The 16,877-nt window shown below is 35.8% G+C and overlaps 1 protein-coding gene across 3 annotated transcripts in view; it reads right to left on the reverse strand.

The window, feature by feature from the left end:
- Nucleotides 1-16,877, reverse strand: part of LRRCC1 (leucine rich repeat and coiled-coil centrosomal protein 1) — a 39,864-nt gene that overhangs the window by 5,986 nt on the left and 17,001 nt on the right. For all 3 annotated transcript variants that reach the window (XM_024731615.1, XM_024731632.1, XM_024731623.1), the window contains 9 exons: nucleotides 14,198-14,346; nucleotides 8,471-8,675; nucleotides 7,815-7,954; nucleotides 6,201-6,402; nucleotides 5,472-5,657; nucleotides 4,553-4,727; nucleotides 3,527-3,690; nucleotides 478-686; nucleotides 248-385 (listed from right to left, as the gene is read on the reverse strand). In XM_024731615.1, the coding sequence (XP_024587383.1) occupies nucleotides 248-385; nucleotides 478-686; nucleotides 3,527-3,690; nucleotides 4,553-4,727; nucleotides 5,472-5,657; nucleotides 6,201-6,402; nucleotides 7,815-7,954; nucleotides 8,471-8,675; nucleotides 14,198-14,346 (1,568 nt within the window). The remainder of the gene's footprint in view (nucleotides 1-247; nucleotides 386-477; nucleotides 687-3,526; nucleotides 3,691-4,552; nucleotides 4,728-5,471; nucleotides 5,658-6,200; nucleotides 6,403-7,814; nucleotides 7,955-8,470; nucleotides 8,676-14,197; nucleotides 14,347-16,877) is intronic.

Consider the following 16,877-nt stretch of genomic DNA (forward strand, 5'->3'; position numbering starts at 1 on the left):
TTTTTTGCGGTGCGCGGGCCTCTCACTGCTGTGGCCTCTCCCATTGCGGAGCACAGGCTCCGGACGCGCCGGCTCAGCGGCCATGGCTCACGGGCCCAGCCGCTCTGCAGCATGTGGGATCTTCCTGGACCGGGGCACGAACCCGTGTCCCCTGCATCGGCAGGCAGACTCTCAACCACTGCGCCACCGGGGAAGCCCCCCAATTCAGTTTTATGTTTAAAGATATCCCACATACTTTAGGACTTACTTTTGCAGTTCAATACTTTTGTCTCTTTCTGCTTTAAGTTTCCTTTCTTTGTTTTCAAAGTTTTCTTTCACTTCTTTTACTTGCATTTCAAGATGACACAGAAGCTCTCCTTTATCATGCCACTTCTGATTAAGTGTACTAATATGAGAAGAAATAATTTAAAAAATAAAATTGGTTATATGAAATTATTAAGCCACATGTAATTTCTCAACAGGAAATTCATAAAATACCTGTAAGCTTTTCTAATTTCTTCAAGTTCTAATTCCTTTACTTTCAACTGCTGTTTTAGTTTTTCTTTTCTTTCATTGTGTCTTTCTAGTTTCTCAATTATTTCATCCAGTTGTGAAGATTTTTCATCAAGTTGTTCTTGGGTACATTTTTGTATTTCAGTGATCTTTTCGTGTAATATTTTGATTTGCTCGTCTCTTTCCTGTAAACACTTCATTTTTACAGAAAAAAAATCATTATTTAAAAAAATAATTATTTTTATTAATCTTGAATGTCTCATTTCCTAATTAATTCAATATGGTTTAAAGTTATAAAAACTATAGATTAAAAAATAAATTGAACATTCAAAGAATGTTTTAGAAAAGATTTACAGAACATTTTAAAAATCACAATCAATAAGGAATAGCACTACTACTATGTTTCAACTGCCACTAAGAAAGATGCACTATTTACACTTTTTATTTCATTAAGTGAGTAACTACCAACCACACAGAGGGAGTAGAAGGAAAAGAAAACTGCAATGAAAATTTCAATTAACATGGAATACAGCAAAGACTTATGTTCACTGTGCATGTATGATACAAATTAAAATGCTATTTCTACTATGCTAACAAGGGTCTTCTGCATTAGGATGAGCAAATACTTTAAAATAAAGTATGATTTCATCACTATTACAATGTCACATGAAAATAGTCTCTACATCCCCCAAAACTTCCTTTTATTATATCTTCTATACTGTGAGTCATACTTTATCCTCTATTTGCATATTACAAATCAGAGGATAATGAAAGCTCAAGACCGCCTTAGGCACTGTTAAGTGTTTGCAGGTATTAGGCCTTATATGGGTTATTTACTTCAATGAACATGTTTGCTTTAAGGGGGTATGCCTGGACGGCAGGAACAGCCCTGCTATAACACCAACTACTGATATCAGTCTCTGAAAGTGAGAAAAGATGAAATTGGCAGTTTTTGTTTTTACCCTGTTTCCCCTGCCCCACCTTGCCTTTTTTTCCCTTTTGGGAAGCAGATGGAGGCAAACAAACAAATACTGAACAAGGCTAATTTAGGCATGAATTCATCACTATTTTAAAAAATGTGGTTCAATTCCTCAGTGTGTTATATATCTAAAAATTCTAAGCAAAGATATCAGGTAGTCTTCTAGTCTTGACCAACATTTGCATAAAAGGCATGAATTGTTTATTTTCTCCTCACAACTCTTGTACTTAAGAGTAATACTTAAGTAAGTACTTAGAGGAAAGCAGTCTTGACACATATTATATTAGGAATCCACAAAAGCTATAGAAGATTCTTATGAAAAACCCCATTAATAGAAAGAATAACATTGTAGCATCAGAGAATTTTGTGATCCATACTTAAAAGTACCAAAATAATACACAGGAGGAAACCAAATCTCAAAAGATTTGTTTCTAATTTCCATAGTCAGAAGCTAACTACAGGATCTACTTAATTGAAAACACTGAACTCCAAATTTTGCAGATTAGGTCATTATCCCTTTAAGTTATTAGCTATGATAAATTTACTGCTAAAAGAAATTATGCCTAGCTATCTCTGTATGTTCTGTGATTAGATGGAATGTACCATTAATGCTCATATCTTTGAGACTGATACAGTGTTCTTTAAAGTAAATGTACTAAGTTGTGAAAAGAAAAATGATGAGTTGAAAATCTGAAAACTTTTTTTTTTTAAACCAAAAATCTAAGACTAAAAGTCATCTGTTTTTTGGCTCCACTATTTATTCATTTCTAGTCATTTCCTCCCAAAACTCTGCTCAGAGATTAATAAGCAGTAGTCTTACTGTGGAAGCAGTTATGTCAACCACAAGTATTATATACCAAGTATAGATTTTTAAAACAAGAAAAAATGCTCACTGCTAAAAAATTTAAATAATTTTCAGTGTAGCTTGGCATGTATGACAGATATAATTGAAATTCTGGTTTCATGCAAAACCAAAAAACCAGTATAATTGTTTAGGGTTATACAGTTAAATCATTCACAGCCTAAATCTAGCTATGGATATAGCAACATGGTGATAAATATGTTTCTCTATTTTCTGTACTTGATGAAGTTAAGTTCTCAAGGAGTTTCTTAAAAATGACTAAATGAAAAAAAAATCAAATCTTAGGTAGTTATAATTACTGTAAAGAATGAGTTCCTAACTTTATGGGTGATAATCTCACTTACAAGTTTCTTAAAAACCCTTTCTCAGCTATTTTTATACCTTAAAGATAATCTCTAGAAGAAAATTTTGGAGTTCAAATTTGATTCACTGTTCAAGCTAACTTTCAGAATATTTCTCTGGAAATTTTCATGTAAGATACTTTGAAACAAGTGATCCTGTTAGTATTCTCTCTTAAGATAGGCCATATTGAAGAACAGGGTAAAAACGGTTTCCCTTGGGAACAAGCAAGAATCTTTTACATTCTTTCTATTCAGATACTTTAAAATATAGGATAGCAGGTTCTGTCATAATTTCGAAATGTGAATTAGCAATATTGGAAGATACTAAACAATGAAAAGTTTAAATAAAATATTTGTTTTTGTGGTTCCTAACCCTTTATGGACACTACTTCCAATTATTTCAAAGGGCCATAACATTTTCCATAAAGTTTTGAGGTAAAAGTAATTTCAAGTTAATAAGTTAATAAATAAATGTCATATATAACTTTTTTTTTTTTTTTTGCGGTATGTAGGCCTCTCACTGATGTGGCCTCTCCCGTTACGGAACACAGGCTCCAGCGGCCATGGCCCACGGGCCCAGCAGCTCCATGACATGTGGGATCCTCCCAGACCGGGGCACGAACCCGTGTCCCCTGCATTGGCAGGCAGACTCTCAACCACTGCGCCACCAGGGAAGCCCCATATATAACTTTTAAAAGCAAAGAGCAAACATAAAAGAAAAAACATGATAATATGTCTTAAATTCCATAACAGCTGGGATGCACTGAGACAAATATTTATTACTATACTATGATCCACAGATCTTTCAAACTTTCCACATGTTCTTTTCCTATAATAAAATGTCAAACTTACTTTTTTTAATTTTCCAATGGTTTCAGTTTGGTCTTCTACGATTTTGCACTTAATTCTTAATGTGTCATTATCACGTTCACTTGCCTTTCGCAGAGATTCATTCTCCCTACACAAACTTTCAATTTGAGCCTCTAGTCTCCCATGATTTTGGGCTAGAGAAGATCCTAAGAAACAAACATCATCAGTAAAAAACTTAAAAAGACCTTGGAGAATTTATATTTTATGAACATCTAATTTTACAATGTATAATATAGTTAATAAAAAGAAAAGCTGAATAAAGAAACAAAATATATAATAGTACAATATGAAGAGGAAAGGGGAAAAGAACAAAAAGGCCTTCTAAACAACTGTGGCTATTTGAGAACCTAAAACCACAAATCATGAACAAGTAACTCAGACATGAAATATTTAATGGGTCATGTTATGCTGTCCAAACAAAATCATATTATAGATTTCTATATGGAATGGACAAATGAACAATGTTCCATTCAGGCCAACACCTACTATTCATAATTTATGAAGTCTCTAAGAATGCCTTAAAATGGTGTATATCTCTTGCCTTATGGTGACTGGAAAGGGAATGAGACTGAGGGTAAGTTTATCTGAACCTAAAGTGGTTTTCTTTCATAAACGATTTCACATTTCTCCACATATAACAACATAAATGTTAGCAACATTTTTAGCTAAAAAAAATGAATGCTGCATATGTACAAATAATTTAAAATCACTAGATAAGAAAGAAATGTATACCTGTTCAGAAACGTAACCAAATTATAGTGGGGAAGAAAACCAACAGCAAAAAAATCAGAGCTATAACTTCGTAACAGGTGTAATAAACTACTTCCCAATTCCTAAGTATAATTTCATTCCTGTTTGACTGGCAAATGACTACTTCTCCTTTCATATACAGTGTCACCTTCTTTCTTGGTATGTCTAGGCAGAGTTAAGCCCTTCCTTTTCTAATACCCAGATTTGTTGGATTAGCAGAATGGGCTATTTTTTCCCTTTGAAAATTGAGAATTTTACCCTGTTGTGCCAACTCATGTCCCCATACTTTTCTTTCTGTCCTTAAACCATAAATTAGCGATTCCTTGGCTGCTAGTTCGGAAATAAGCTGCATTTTTTCATGCTTGAGAAGTTCTATTTGAATACTCTTCTTCTTGTCATCTTCACTTAAAATTTCAAGTGTGTTGATTTGATTCTGTATACCACCAAAACACATTGAAAAAATATGCAAAGTAATTATTATATTTAAGCTTTTTTTTTCTTTTTGCATTTTATAATGATAAAAAATGCTATTTAAGCAAATACAAAGTAAATGTTCCTAAATTTTACATCAAAAAATGTTTAAATTTTATTAACTAAAGATAAATGTAGGTCATGAAATAAAAAGTCAAATTTTAAGAGCCTACTCCTGTAAATGCTCTGAATTTTATTTAATATCTTAAAAGAGCAACTACACATGTAATACTCAAAATTTCTCAACAAATATTGTTTATATCAATAGTCTAAAGGTTACTTATAGAAAGTGAGTCCTTTTGGGCAAAATACCACTAATATTTAAAATTGAGACAACAGAAATAAAGTAATTAAAAAATTATTATAGTTAGGTATATGTAAAAACAACCACTACCACAAAATTAATATATCAACAATTCATGTATTTCCCAAACTTCAACTACCTGTATCACTGTAAAACTGGTACATTTACTTAGTATGCTTCTTAAAATTAATTCACTTATTTTACTTAAATACTATTTTAGTGTAAGCAATACAATCTGTGCAATCATGGTTTATCTCCTAATTATATTACTTTTCACACACGTTAAGAATATATAAGTAGTGTTATCTAGTTCATAATTGTGTACTTCCTCAAATCATCACAATATTCTTGAGAAAATGACATAAAAAATTAAAAAGGAAATATAATGTTACAATGTCTTACCTGTAAATTTGTTGCTGTTTCCTGTTTCAATTTAGAAACTTCTGCCAGCTTTGTTTTTTGTTCCTTCACCATACTGGTTAGATCTTTAATTAAAGAGGAAGATTCATTTTCTTTTCGTTGAGCCCAAACAAGAGCATGCTTGCTCTTTGCTAATTCAGTTGCAACATTTTCAAAACCATCTTTAACCTATATTTCAAAATTGCATTATAAATAGCAGTTCTGCAAATATTTGGAAAATACCTGTTTCTGGAAACAGCTTACTTCTTTCATTTTTAGAATCAGAATAAAATTGACAGATAATTGGCTTTGCAGGCTAGCCAGGCCATATGTGTTTGTGTTGTAAGTCCTCAACCCTGCTATTATAACATAAAAGCAGCCACAGATACTATGTAAACAAGTGGGCATGACTCTGTTCTAATAAAACTTTATTTATAGAGCCTGGAGACTTTAGTTTGCCAATCCGTGCTCTATAGTAATAGAGAATTCAGGTTTCCTAATTCCTATTTGTGCTCTCTTTACTTGACCATTTATAACCTCACTTAGCTTTGGCAATAGCACTGAAGATTAGCTATTATTTATGTGAAAAAATAAGGCTCTAAGAATTTAAGTAATTTGGTTAAGATCATATAGCCAACATGCAAATAGAGCTAGAATTCTAAAATGTAGTCTTCTTATCAAGCCATATCTTGTTGATTCTGTTTTCAATAAAAAGCTAGACGCCATTCTTACATCTTTAAATCTTCTGGCTTCAACAGTTAAAGCAATACGGAATTCATTTTCTAAATCCATATACTGTTGGTTTAATGCATCAATTTTGTCTTGGTATTCTTTTATAACTTGTTCATGTTTTCTCTCTTCTTTAGCAATTTCTTTAGCTAAGGCTTCCTGGAACTCAGCTTCACTAAAAAACTCCCTTGTTTCAAGGTCTTTCCTGGATGAAAAACAAATAAAAATCACAGGGTGCTGTTTATCTGGAAAGAAAAACTTTAAAGGTCTTTTAAATAGTTACTAAATGTTCTATATTCCCTATTGTTAAAGATCAGCTCCTCACTTTCACACACAGAAAACTAGGGATAGGATGGTAGATACAGAAAGAATATGAGTTTTGATTGCGTATTCGGTGGTGACAGGGATAAGAGGAGTATGCCAAATCTTAACTTCACTGAGATAGTTCAGAATCATTTTATGGTTTCTAAAATTCTTTGGGTGCATTCACAGAAGTCAGGTTCTGTCTCACTGCATCTTCTACTTTGGTTGAGTCTTTGACATACAATAAATACAGTCTGACTGGTCCTGGTGGCTGGTTAATTGAAAACAAGTTATGTGTGAAATTTCACCAATCTTTTAATATAGGGCCAGTTTTTTAATTTCAATGTGAATTCATTCTTCAGAGTTCTCCAGTATTTTTCTTGAATAAATCAAACTCATAAAACAAAACCCATTACTTCTGGTTTTGGTTTCTTTAAACTAGAACAAGTTAAAAGATATCTGAAAAGAAAATTAAGTGCCAATTTTTAGATTTTTGTGATATTTGCCCCCCAATCTTTTATAGTTGTCTTGACCACACATATGATGACAATTTTCCCCAGAGCATCAAAATTTAATTTATATATTAAAATTTGATTTATACAAGGACAAAACCAAAATAGGCCTGAGAACAAACACAATTAACTCATGGCAATCATACAATTCAACTGGTAGTAAGCAGATAACTAGCTGAATGTGCTTAAATTACTGTGGACTCTAAAATGCAGGTGTTGGCAAACTATAGCCCATAGACCAAATCTGGCCTGCTGTCCTTCTTGTGGGGAAGTAAATTTTTACTGAAACACAGCCATGCCCATTCATTTATGTGCTGTCTATGGTTACTTTTGTGGTACAAAGAGATAGCTTGGCATGACCTGAAAAGCCTAAAATATTGATATTTTCTATCTGGACCTTCACAGAGAAAGTTTGTTGAACCCTGCTTCAAAGGGATAAAGAATACTGATAATTTAACAAGTAGTTACTTGGAAGTCAATTAAAACAGCTTTCTCTATATTACAATGATCAATTTTTAGTTGGGCTTAGAGAAATGGAAAATGAGCTTCATTGCTATAAGCCCATACCTCAACCTCAACAAAGTTACTGATTTGTTTTTAAGCTACTGGTTCTAACTCTAAGACTGATTCTAAAGCATACATAAACATGTCATTCTCCATGAGCTAACTGTGCCAGACTGCTCAACTGAGCAGACACTGCTCAATCACTGTCTAGTCTTGACAGGGGCAGGGGGTAAAACCAAATAACTTTTTCCTATTTTTAAATGTCCATATTTTCCTAAAATATACATATTTCATTTACCTGTGTTCTTGTTCTTTCAATGCAAGAAGTTCATGAAGTTGTTGCACCTGTTCCTTTTCTCTATGAAGAGAAGTTCTAAGTAAGTTTATTTCTCTATCAGCAGCTGCGGCTTTGAGTTCCACCTCTTGGATAAGTCGCATCTGAGTAAAATACACACCATTACAGTATTTACATAATAATCTCCTCTGCTTCTATTTTAATGTCAGTTGCCCAAAGACAAGTGCCTTCTAAATAATAGGACCTAGGGACTAAGTTGATTTTCAAAATTTATTAAATGCTATGGTCTCATAAAGTGTAGTCTTAGAAGCATCAAACACATTAGCATTAACTCTTATTTCACCACAGACTTTATTGAAAATTTCCATTCAGAAGGCATGAAAATTAAAAGTCTCCAAGTACCCCAAGGAGACATTTAAAAACTGGCTCTTAAACACAAGCCTAACAACCTGCAGCATTTCCACCAACTCTGCTTTGTGAATGTTGGCAGCCCTAATTGAAGAAATGATTCCATAGGTTAAATTACTGGCACATTTAAACTAATTTTTGCATTCAGCCTAACATCCTTTATGTTTACCATATAATGACATAATTTGTTTCAGGACAGAAGCTATGAAAGTGTTAATTCATGGGACTGATAGAGTAAAATAGAGAAATACCTGTGCTGCTTGCTGTTGCCCTTTTTGTCTCTCCTTTTTTTCTAATGCTTTTTCCAGGGTTCTTAAGTGTCTAACGTGATCCTCTTGTTGATCTCTTGCTTTAATTAATTCAATAGTTAGTTTTTTAATTTCATTTTGAAGATTGTGAACCATAATTTCGAGTTGTAGTTTGGAATTTCTCTCTTTAAAAATAATTTCCTTTAGCCTAAAGCATAAATCAAACGTTGCTTTAAGTATATTACACATATAGAAAGATAAAAACTGTACTAAACATTAAAAGTTACAGTAGAGAGGAAGATTTGAAGTATGTTCCAAATTCTCCTTAGATAAAAAACGTTGAAAAATAGTACGCCTTTCGCCCATCCCTGAAACTAGCATTGGGCCAAGAGGGAAAACATTTTACATAAATCAATGAAACTTTATCTAAGAAGATGTAGTACATATATACAGTGGAATATTACTCAGACATAAAAAGGAATGAAATAGTGCCATTTACAGAAACATGGACAGACCCAGAGATTGTCATACAGAGTGAACTTAAGTCAGAAAGAGAAAAACAAATATCGTATAATATTGCTTATATGTGGAATCTAGAAAAATGGTACAGATGAACTTATTGGCAAAGCAGAAATAGTCACAGATGTAGAGAACAAACTTATGGTTACCAAGGGGGGTGGGGTGAGACAAATTGGGAGACTGGGATTTACATATATATACTACTATGTATAAAATAGATAACTAATGAGAACCTACTGTTTAGCACAGGGAACTCTACTCGGTGCTCTGTGGTGACCTAAATGGGAAGGAAACCTAAAAAAGAGTGGATATATGTATACGTATAACTGATTCACTTTGCTGCACAGCAGAAACTAACACAACATTGTAAAGCAACTATACTGCAATAAAAAAAAAAAACAAAGCTGTAGTAACTAAAACAGTATGGCACTGGCACAAAACCAGACACATTGACCAATGGAACAGAATAGAAAACCTAGAAATAAACCCACACATATATGGTCAACTAATTTTCAACAAAGACCCTAAGAATATACAGTGGAGAAAGGACAGTCTCTTCAATAAATGGTATGGGGAAAACTGGATATCTACATGAAAAAAAATGAAATTGGGTCTTATCTTACACCATACACAAAAATCAACACGAACTGGGTTAAGAACATAGACATAAGACCTGAAACCATAAAACTCCTAGAAGAAAACATAGAAGGAAACTCCATGATATTGATCTTGGAAATGATTTTTCCATGGGGACACCAAAAGCATGAACAAGAAAAGCAAAAATAAACAAGTAGGACTACATCAAAATAAAAAGTTTCTGCACAGCAAAGGAAACAATCAAGAAACTAAAAAGGCAACATGACAAATGGGAAAAAAATATTTGCAAACCATATATATGATAATGGGATAATATCCAAAATATGTAAAGAATTCATACAACTCAAAAGCAGAGAAACCACAAATAAACCAACTTTAAAATGGGCAAAACCCCTGAATAGACATTTCTCCAAAAATACACAAATGGCCAAAAAGTATATAAAAACATGTTCAATGCCACTATTCATCAAGAAAATGCAAATCAAAACCACAGTGAGGTATTACCTCACACCTGTTAGAATGGCTATTATCCAAAAGTCAGAAGATAACAAGTCTTAGTGAGGATATGGAGAAAAGGGAGGTCTTATACACTGTTGGTGAGAATTTAAACTGGTGCAGCCATTATTGAAAATAGCATGGAGGTTCTTCAAAAAATTAAAAACAGAACTACCATAAAAGTGGGATCCACCAATCCCAATTCTGGGTATATATCCAAAGGAAGTGAAACCAGTATCTCAAAGAGAAACATGCATTCCCATCTACACTGCAGCATTATTTGCAGTATCGAGATATGGAATCAACCTAAATGTCTATTAATGGATGAATGGATTAAAAGGTTATAAATAAATAAATAAATAAATAAATAAATAAATAAATGCCATATTAGTCAGCCTAATAAAGAATGAAATCTGGCCATTTGTGACAAAATGGATGAACGTGGAGGAGATTATGCTAAGTGAAATAACTGGTGATATCACTTATATGTGGTATCTAAAAAAAGTTGAACTCATGGGACTTCCCCGGTGGTCTAGTGGGTAAAACTCCACACTCCCAATGCAGAAGGCCCAGGTTCGATCCCTGGTTGGGGAACTAGATACTGCATGCATGCTGCAACTAAGAGTCCGCATGATGCAACTAAAGATCCCGCGTGCCACAACTAAGACCTGGCACAGCCAAAATAAATAAATAAATAAATAAAAAGTTGAACTCATAGAAACAGAGAGTAGAATAGTGGCGACCAAGGGTCAGGAGTGGGGGGAATGTTGGCCACAGGGTACAAGCTTTCAGTTATGAGTAAGTTCCAGAGACCTAATGTACAACATGGTGACTAGAGTTAAAAGTAATGCATTGTATACTTGAAATTTTCTAAGCAAGTAGATATTAAGTATTCTCAACACACAAAAAAACAACTATATGAGGTGAAGGATATATTAATTGGCTTGACTGTGGTAACGATTTCACAATGTATAACAAAACATCACATTGTACATCTTAAATATATACAATTTTTATTTGTCAGTTATACCTCAACAAAGGTGAAAAATAAAATATTGAGATTGAGAAAAAAAATAAATTAATGAAACTTTATCTTATGTGAACTTTACTATTCAACAGCAAAACTACAAAACACATTTTTTCAGGCATTGTGCTAGATGTCAGCTTAAAAGCAAGCAAGATGAATAAGATACAGCCTGGTCTTCAAGGAGCTTAATATCTAGCAGAGGGGACACTGATGCATTTATAAAGAAAGCTACAGGAGGGAAGCAATATCTGAACAGATACCTGGAAGTCAACTCTGACTTCCCTGTATCTTCCCCAGACACTAAGTATTATATCCTAGTACTATACTACCTCTGTGTTACTTAGAGCCTTTTGACTAAAAACTCTTAACTAGTTTCAGTAAGAAAGGAGAATTTATTGACCCACATAACCAATTCAGAGGCTGGGGTGGCACTATTCCGAGGCACAGCTGAAACCAAGGATATGAATACCATCAGGTCTCTCTCTCTGATTCCCTACAGGCTGGTTTTCAACTTAGAACTGAGCTCTGGGAATGGCTCTGGTTAGTCCAATTTGGTTCATATGCCCACTCCATGCAGCGGTCACTGTGGCCATGTGGGCTAAGGCCAGGGGCTCACCTCTTAACCAATATTATAGGCAGAGAGGCAGTTCATGACAGAACAGAAGTCAAGTGTTTGAAAAGGGGACAACGAATAGCAAAGACATAGCCTCATGAAGGAATTTCTGAGCTAGGCAGCCACTCCAATGTGTACCTACTATAATTGCCAACCCATAATTGAGAAAAATCCCTACACTCATCAGCTTCTATACTACAGTCATTTCTCCAATTCTTGTCCTCTTGCCTTTGAGAGTCATCTCCAAACTGGTCTTCCTTTGTTCACTCTCTCAACTCTAGTTTGGTATGTTATATGAAAGAATATTGGACTTTATTCTGTGGACCATATGGTGGAAGGGGCAGAGAAGCTACTGATCAGTAAAATTAGAGAAATCCTCTAATCAAGAGATAAGGGCCTAAACTGATGCAACCGTTTGGGGATAGAGAGGAGATAGTTCAACACCGTTTAAGCAGAATGAAGACGGTATCAATACCAACTGGTTATGAAGTTTGAGAATGAGAAAGGAAGCAAAAAAAATCATTCTGAAATTTCTAGCTTTGGTGGCTGACTGGAACACCATTTATTAGAACAAAGAATACAGAATAAGGGAGCAGGAAAAAGTCAACATAAGGACATGCTGATCTTAAGACACTTATAAGCAATGTAGACAAGAAATTTTTAGTAGATGATTAGATGAACAATTTGTTAATCAAGGAGGCCTATAAAACAGATAAAAGATTTGGGAGCTTATTGGTTAGGTATTAAAAGCATAGTAAAGAAGATTCACTTTTTGAGATAATATATACTCACAGTATGGTACCTAGATGCTAGACCGTGTCTTAGGTATGAGGAAAACAGAGTCCCTACCAAGTCACATAAGGGAATATGAAGATTGGTGAGGATCTAATCCCCAAAAAACATTCGGGGTATAAATGAAAAAAGAATCAGAAAAGATTGAAGATGAATTTCCAAGAGAACAACAAATATATAACACAGGGAACATGGCACAACAGCAAAGAGGTTAAAGAAGGATAAAGATGAGGTGTGTCCAAGGCTTTCCAATTAAAATAGAATTTGGCTAGCAACCCCAGAAATAACTTCCTCTAATATTCCACTAGATAATACCTACAAAACAGAATAAAACAAAAATTCATACACATATGACTCTAAACAAGAGAAAACATAGTGCCAATATCAGGGAGGAATTTCAACAATAAGGCAAATGGAACTAACTTAAAATAATAACAGCTCTTAGAACACTCAGACTTTGCCTTGTATCTTTCTGGATTAAAAAAAAAAAAAGATATACCCTCTCTTTCATTCTATGTGACTCATTTAGTCACACAGTCTCTATAAATCTATCATTAAACTATGTTGGCTACCTATGCACCTAATGCAAACAAAAGTGCTGTTTCTTCTGAGGTGGTCAGAGGACAGTTATTTTATCCATTCTGTTCCTTTACCCCTGTCCAGCACTGTCTTGTATAAGGCAAGAAATTGGTGGGTAGTGGTGGTTTGGCTAGTAATAGCACAAAGCATCATAGCTTGCGTAATTACAGAGGTTTTCATGGAACACGTTTGGTATTGTAATTTTCCTTATATTCTGTAAGTACAAAGAATCAGAGAATCAGGTAGTGAGGGGTAGAAAATACCACATCAGTACCACACAACTTTACTAGTTAAATGCTTAAAAGAACCTGGGAATTGGGCTGGGAGCCGTGTACATCAACTTAGTAATGAATGAAGATTGTAGGAAGGGAATTATCTACTGTATAAGCAGCTAAGAAATGGAACCAAGAGCAACTTCCTAAGCCCTATTTGTTGGCAAACACCAAGTCTAGAAACCCGGTGCTCATTCAAGGAGAAGAGATAAAAATTGAAAGGAATCCCATGGAAAAAATCTTATAACCTTTTAAGGAAAAGCATAACTTTTGAAATAATTGCCTATAGGAACCAGAAGAAAAAAGTTATTGTTATTTCAGAAAACCGTTTGGTATTCGCACATCTTGGAATAAGACAATCCTGTATTACATAATTTACTACAGAAAAAAAGAGATAAAATGGAAAATGGAATAAGATTGAATGAAAACATTAGAATTAAGAAACGGGTTATCTGGTACTGAAGCCCATTGTTGAGAAGAATATGCAACAGAGACTGATTATGACCCAGAATGCCTAAAGAAAAAATGTGCCAAGCCCCGTCCTTTACAGAAAAAGTCTGCCAATCTCAGCTCTACACTCTTCCTGTTTTTCACTTATAATACTTTTTTTTTATCGATCTGACATCTCCCAGCTTGAGGGCTCAAATTAATATCCTGAATCCTTTGTTAATGTAAAAAACTGACAAAGCCCTAAATCTTTAGATTAGTTCAAACTAAAACCATATGCATAGTTTTTTTCATCATACTACAGCTAGTTTAAACTAAGGCATTCCAGTTCCAAGTTCAGCATTCTTTGTGGTATGAGATAACTTAAGGTTTACAGACTTTCCCCTTACCTATCTGTAGTAAGAAGAGCCAGGCTATGAATATCTTTTTTTTCATTTGCATGTTTATGCAGTTCATCAATATAATCCATAAGTTTCTTTTCAGTTTGTTCAGCTTTCCATCTCTTCTCTCTCTCTTGATCTAGCTCCTCAACTAGTGCCTGAAAGAAAACAATATTGTTATGTGAAATTGGAAAAGTTACCTAACCTCTCATTGCCTCAATTTTCTCATTTATAATGTGGGAATAAGAGCATCTAATTCAAAGGGCTGTGGTGAGAATTAACCAAAAGAACGGAAGTAAAGCATGCAGAACAGTGTCTGGCACAAAATAGCCACTCAATAAATGTTAGCTGCTATTATTATTGTCATAATGACTTTTATTATTTTCTAAATATTAAGGCCTTTATACCTGAGAATAAGGGGACAAAACCAATAGCATGAAAGGTGTGAAATGTTTCAAAAAGTAATCATACTATTGGAAGAATAGTGCACATTACAATCCTAAGTAAAACCAGTTGTTCACAGTAAAATAAGGGTAAGTTAATAAAAAATATAAAATAAATCAATGTGTGCTAAAAATTCTTAACAACATGTGAATGATTAAGGAAAATATTGAAGAATTTTAAAATTCTTGAATGCCTCTTAATCTGGAATCCATGGGTCCAAAACTGGGTTTCAGGAGAGCCCATGAATACCCTGAAATTATATACAACATTTTATGAGTTTCTCTAAGGAAGTTTCTCTGCAAAAACTCATAGATTTCCTTAGATATTTAAAGGAGTCTGAGACTCGTAAGTTAGGAACCACTGCTTTAGGAAGAATTCAAAAATTCAGACATGTTTTCTTCTCCACAAGCATACAACAAAATGATTTCACTGAAATCTGATCTTAAATAAATGTGTAATTTCCATTCCTTTAAAAATTACAAAAATAGAAATGAGGGGGGGGGACCTTGAAGATGGCGTAAGAGTAAGACGCGGAGATCACCTTTCTCCCCACAGATACACCAGAAATACATCTACACGTGGAACAACTCCTACAGAACACCTACTGAAGGCTGGCAGAAGACCTCAGACCTCCCAAAAGGCAAGAAACTCCCCACGTACCTGGGTAGGGCAAAAGAAAAAAAGAAAAAACAGAGACAAAAGAATAGGAACGGCACCTGCACCAGTGGGAGGAAGCTGTGAAGGAGGAAAAGTTTCCACCCACTAGGAAGCCCCTTCGCGGGCGGAGGGGGTAGCTTTGGAGCCGCGGAGGAGTGTACAGCAACAGGGGTGCGGAGGGCAAAGAGGGAAGATTCCCACACAGAGGATCGGTGCCGACCGGCACTCACCAGCCCTCACCAGCCCGAGAGGCTTGTCTGCTCACACGCCGGGGCGGGCGGTGCTGCGAGCTGAGGCTCGGGTTTCGGTCGGAGCGCGCAGGGAGAGGACTGGGGTTGGCGGCTTGAACATAGTCTGAAGGGGTTAGTGCACCACAGCTAGCCGGGAGGGAGTCCTGGGAAAAGTCTGCACCTGCCGAAGAGGCAAGAGACTTACGCTAAGGCTGCTGCTGCCGCCACCAAGGGGCCTGTGTGCGAGCACAGGTCACTATCCACACCACTCTTCCGCGGAGCCTGTGCAGCCCACCACTGCCAGGTTCCCGGGATCCGGGGACAACTTCCACGGGACAACGCAAGGCGGGCCTCAGGCTGGTGCAAAGTCACGCCGGCCTCTGCCGCCCCAGGGCCGCCCCTCCCTCCCCCCAGGCCTGAGTGCGCCACAGCCCCCGAATCAGCGGCTCCTTCAACCCCGTCCTGTCTGAGCAAAAACCAGACGCCCTCCAGCGACCTACACGCAGAGGCAGGGCCAAATCCAAAGCTGAGCCCCTGTGAGCTGTGAGAACAAAGAAGAGAAAGGGAAATCCCTCCCAGCAGCCCAAGAAACAGCGGATTAAAGCTCCACAATCAACTTGATGTACCCTGCATCTGTGGAATACATGAATAGACAACGAGTCATCCCAAATTGAGGAGGTGGGCTTCGAGGGCAAGAGCTATGATTTTTTTCCCCTTTTCCTCTTTTTGTGTATGTGTATGCTTCTGTGTGAGATTTTGTCTGCATAGTTTTGCTTCCACCATTTGTCCTAGGATTCTATCCGTCCACGGTTTTTAAAAAATTTTTTTTCTTAATAATTAATTACAATAACTTTATTATACTTTACTTTCTTTCTTTCCCCTTCCTTCCTTCCTCCCTTCCTTCCTTCATTCTTCCCTCCCTCCTTTAGACAACGAATCATCCCAAATTGAGGAGGTGGTCTCTGAGAGCAAGATTTATGATTTTTTCCCCTTTATCTCTTTTTGTGAGGGTGTATGTGTATGCTTATCTTTACATTATTTTACTGTATCTTCTTTCTTTCTGTCATTTTTCCTTCCTTCCCTCCTTCCTTCCTTCCTCCCTCCCTCCTTTCTTTCCTTCTTGCCTTCTTTCCTTCTTTGCCTTTCTTTCTTTCTTCCTTCTTTCCTTCCCTCCTTTCTTTCATTCATTATTCATACTTCTATTAATTCTCTCTAATTTTTCTCCCTTTTATTCTGAGCCGTGTGGATGAAAGGCTCTTGGTGCTCCAGCCAGGAGTCAGGGCTCTGCCACTGAAGTAGGAGAGCCAACTTCAGGACACTGGTCAACAAGAGACCTCCCAGCTCCACATAATATTAAA

This window comes from Neophocaena asiaeorientalis, unplaced genomic scaffold (assembly GCF_003031525.2).
Source record: "Neophocaena asiaeorientalis asiaeorientalis breed wild unplaced genomic scaffold, Neophocaena_asiaeorientalis_V1.1 scaffold371, whole genome shotgun sequence".
In the NCBI taxonomy this organism is placed as follows: domain Eukaryota; kingdom Metazoa; phylum Chordata; class Mammalia; order Artiodactyla; family Phocoenidae; genus Neophocaena; species Neophocaena asiaeorientalis.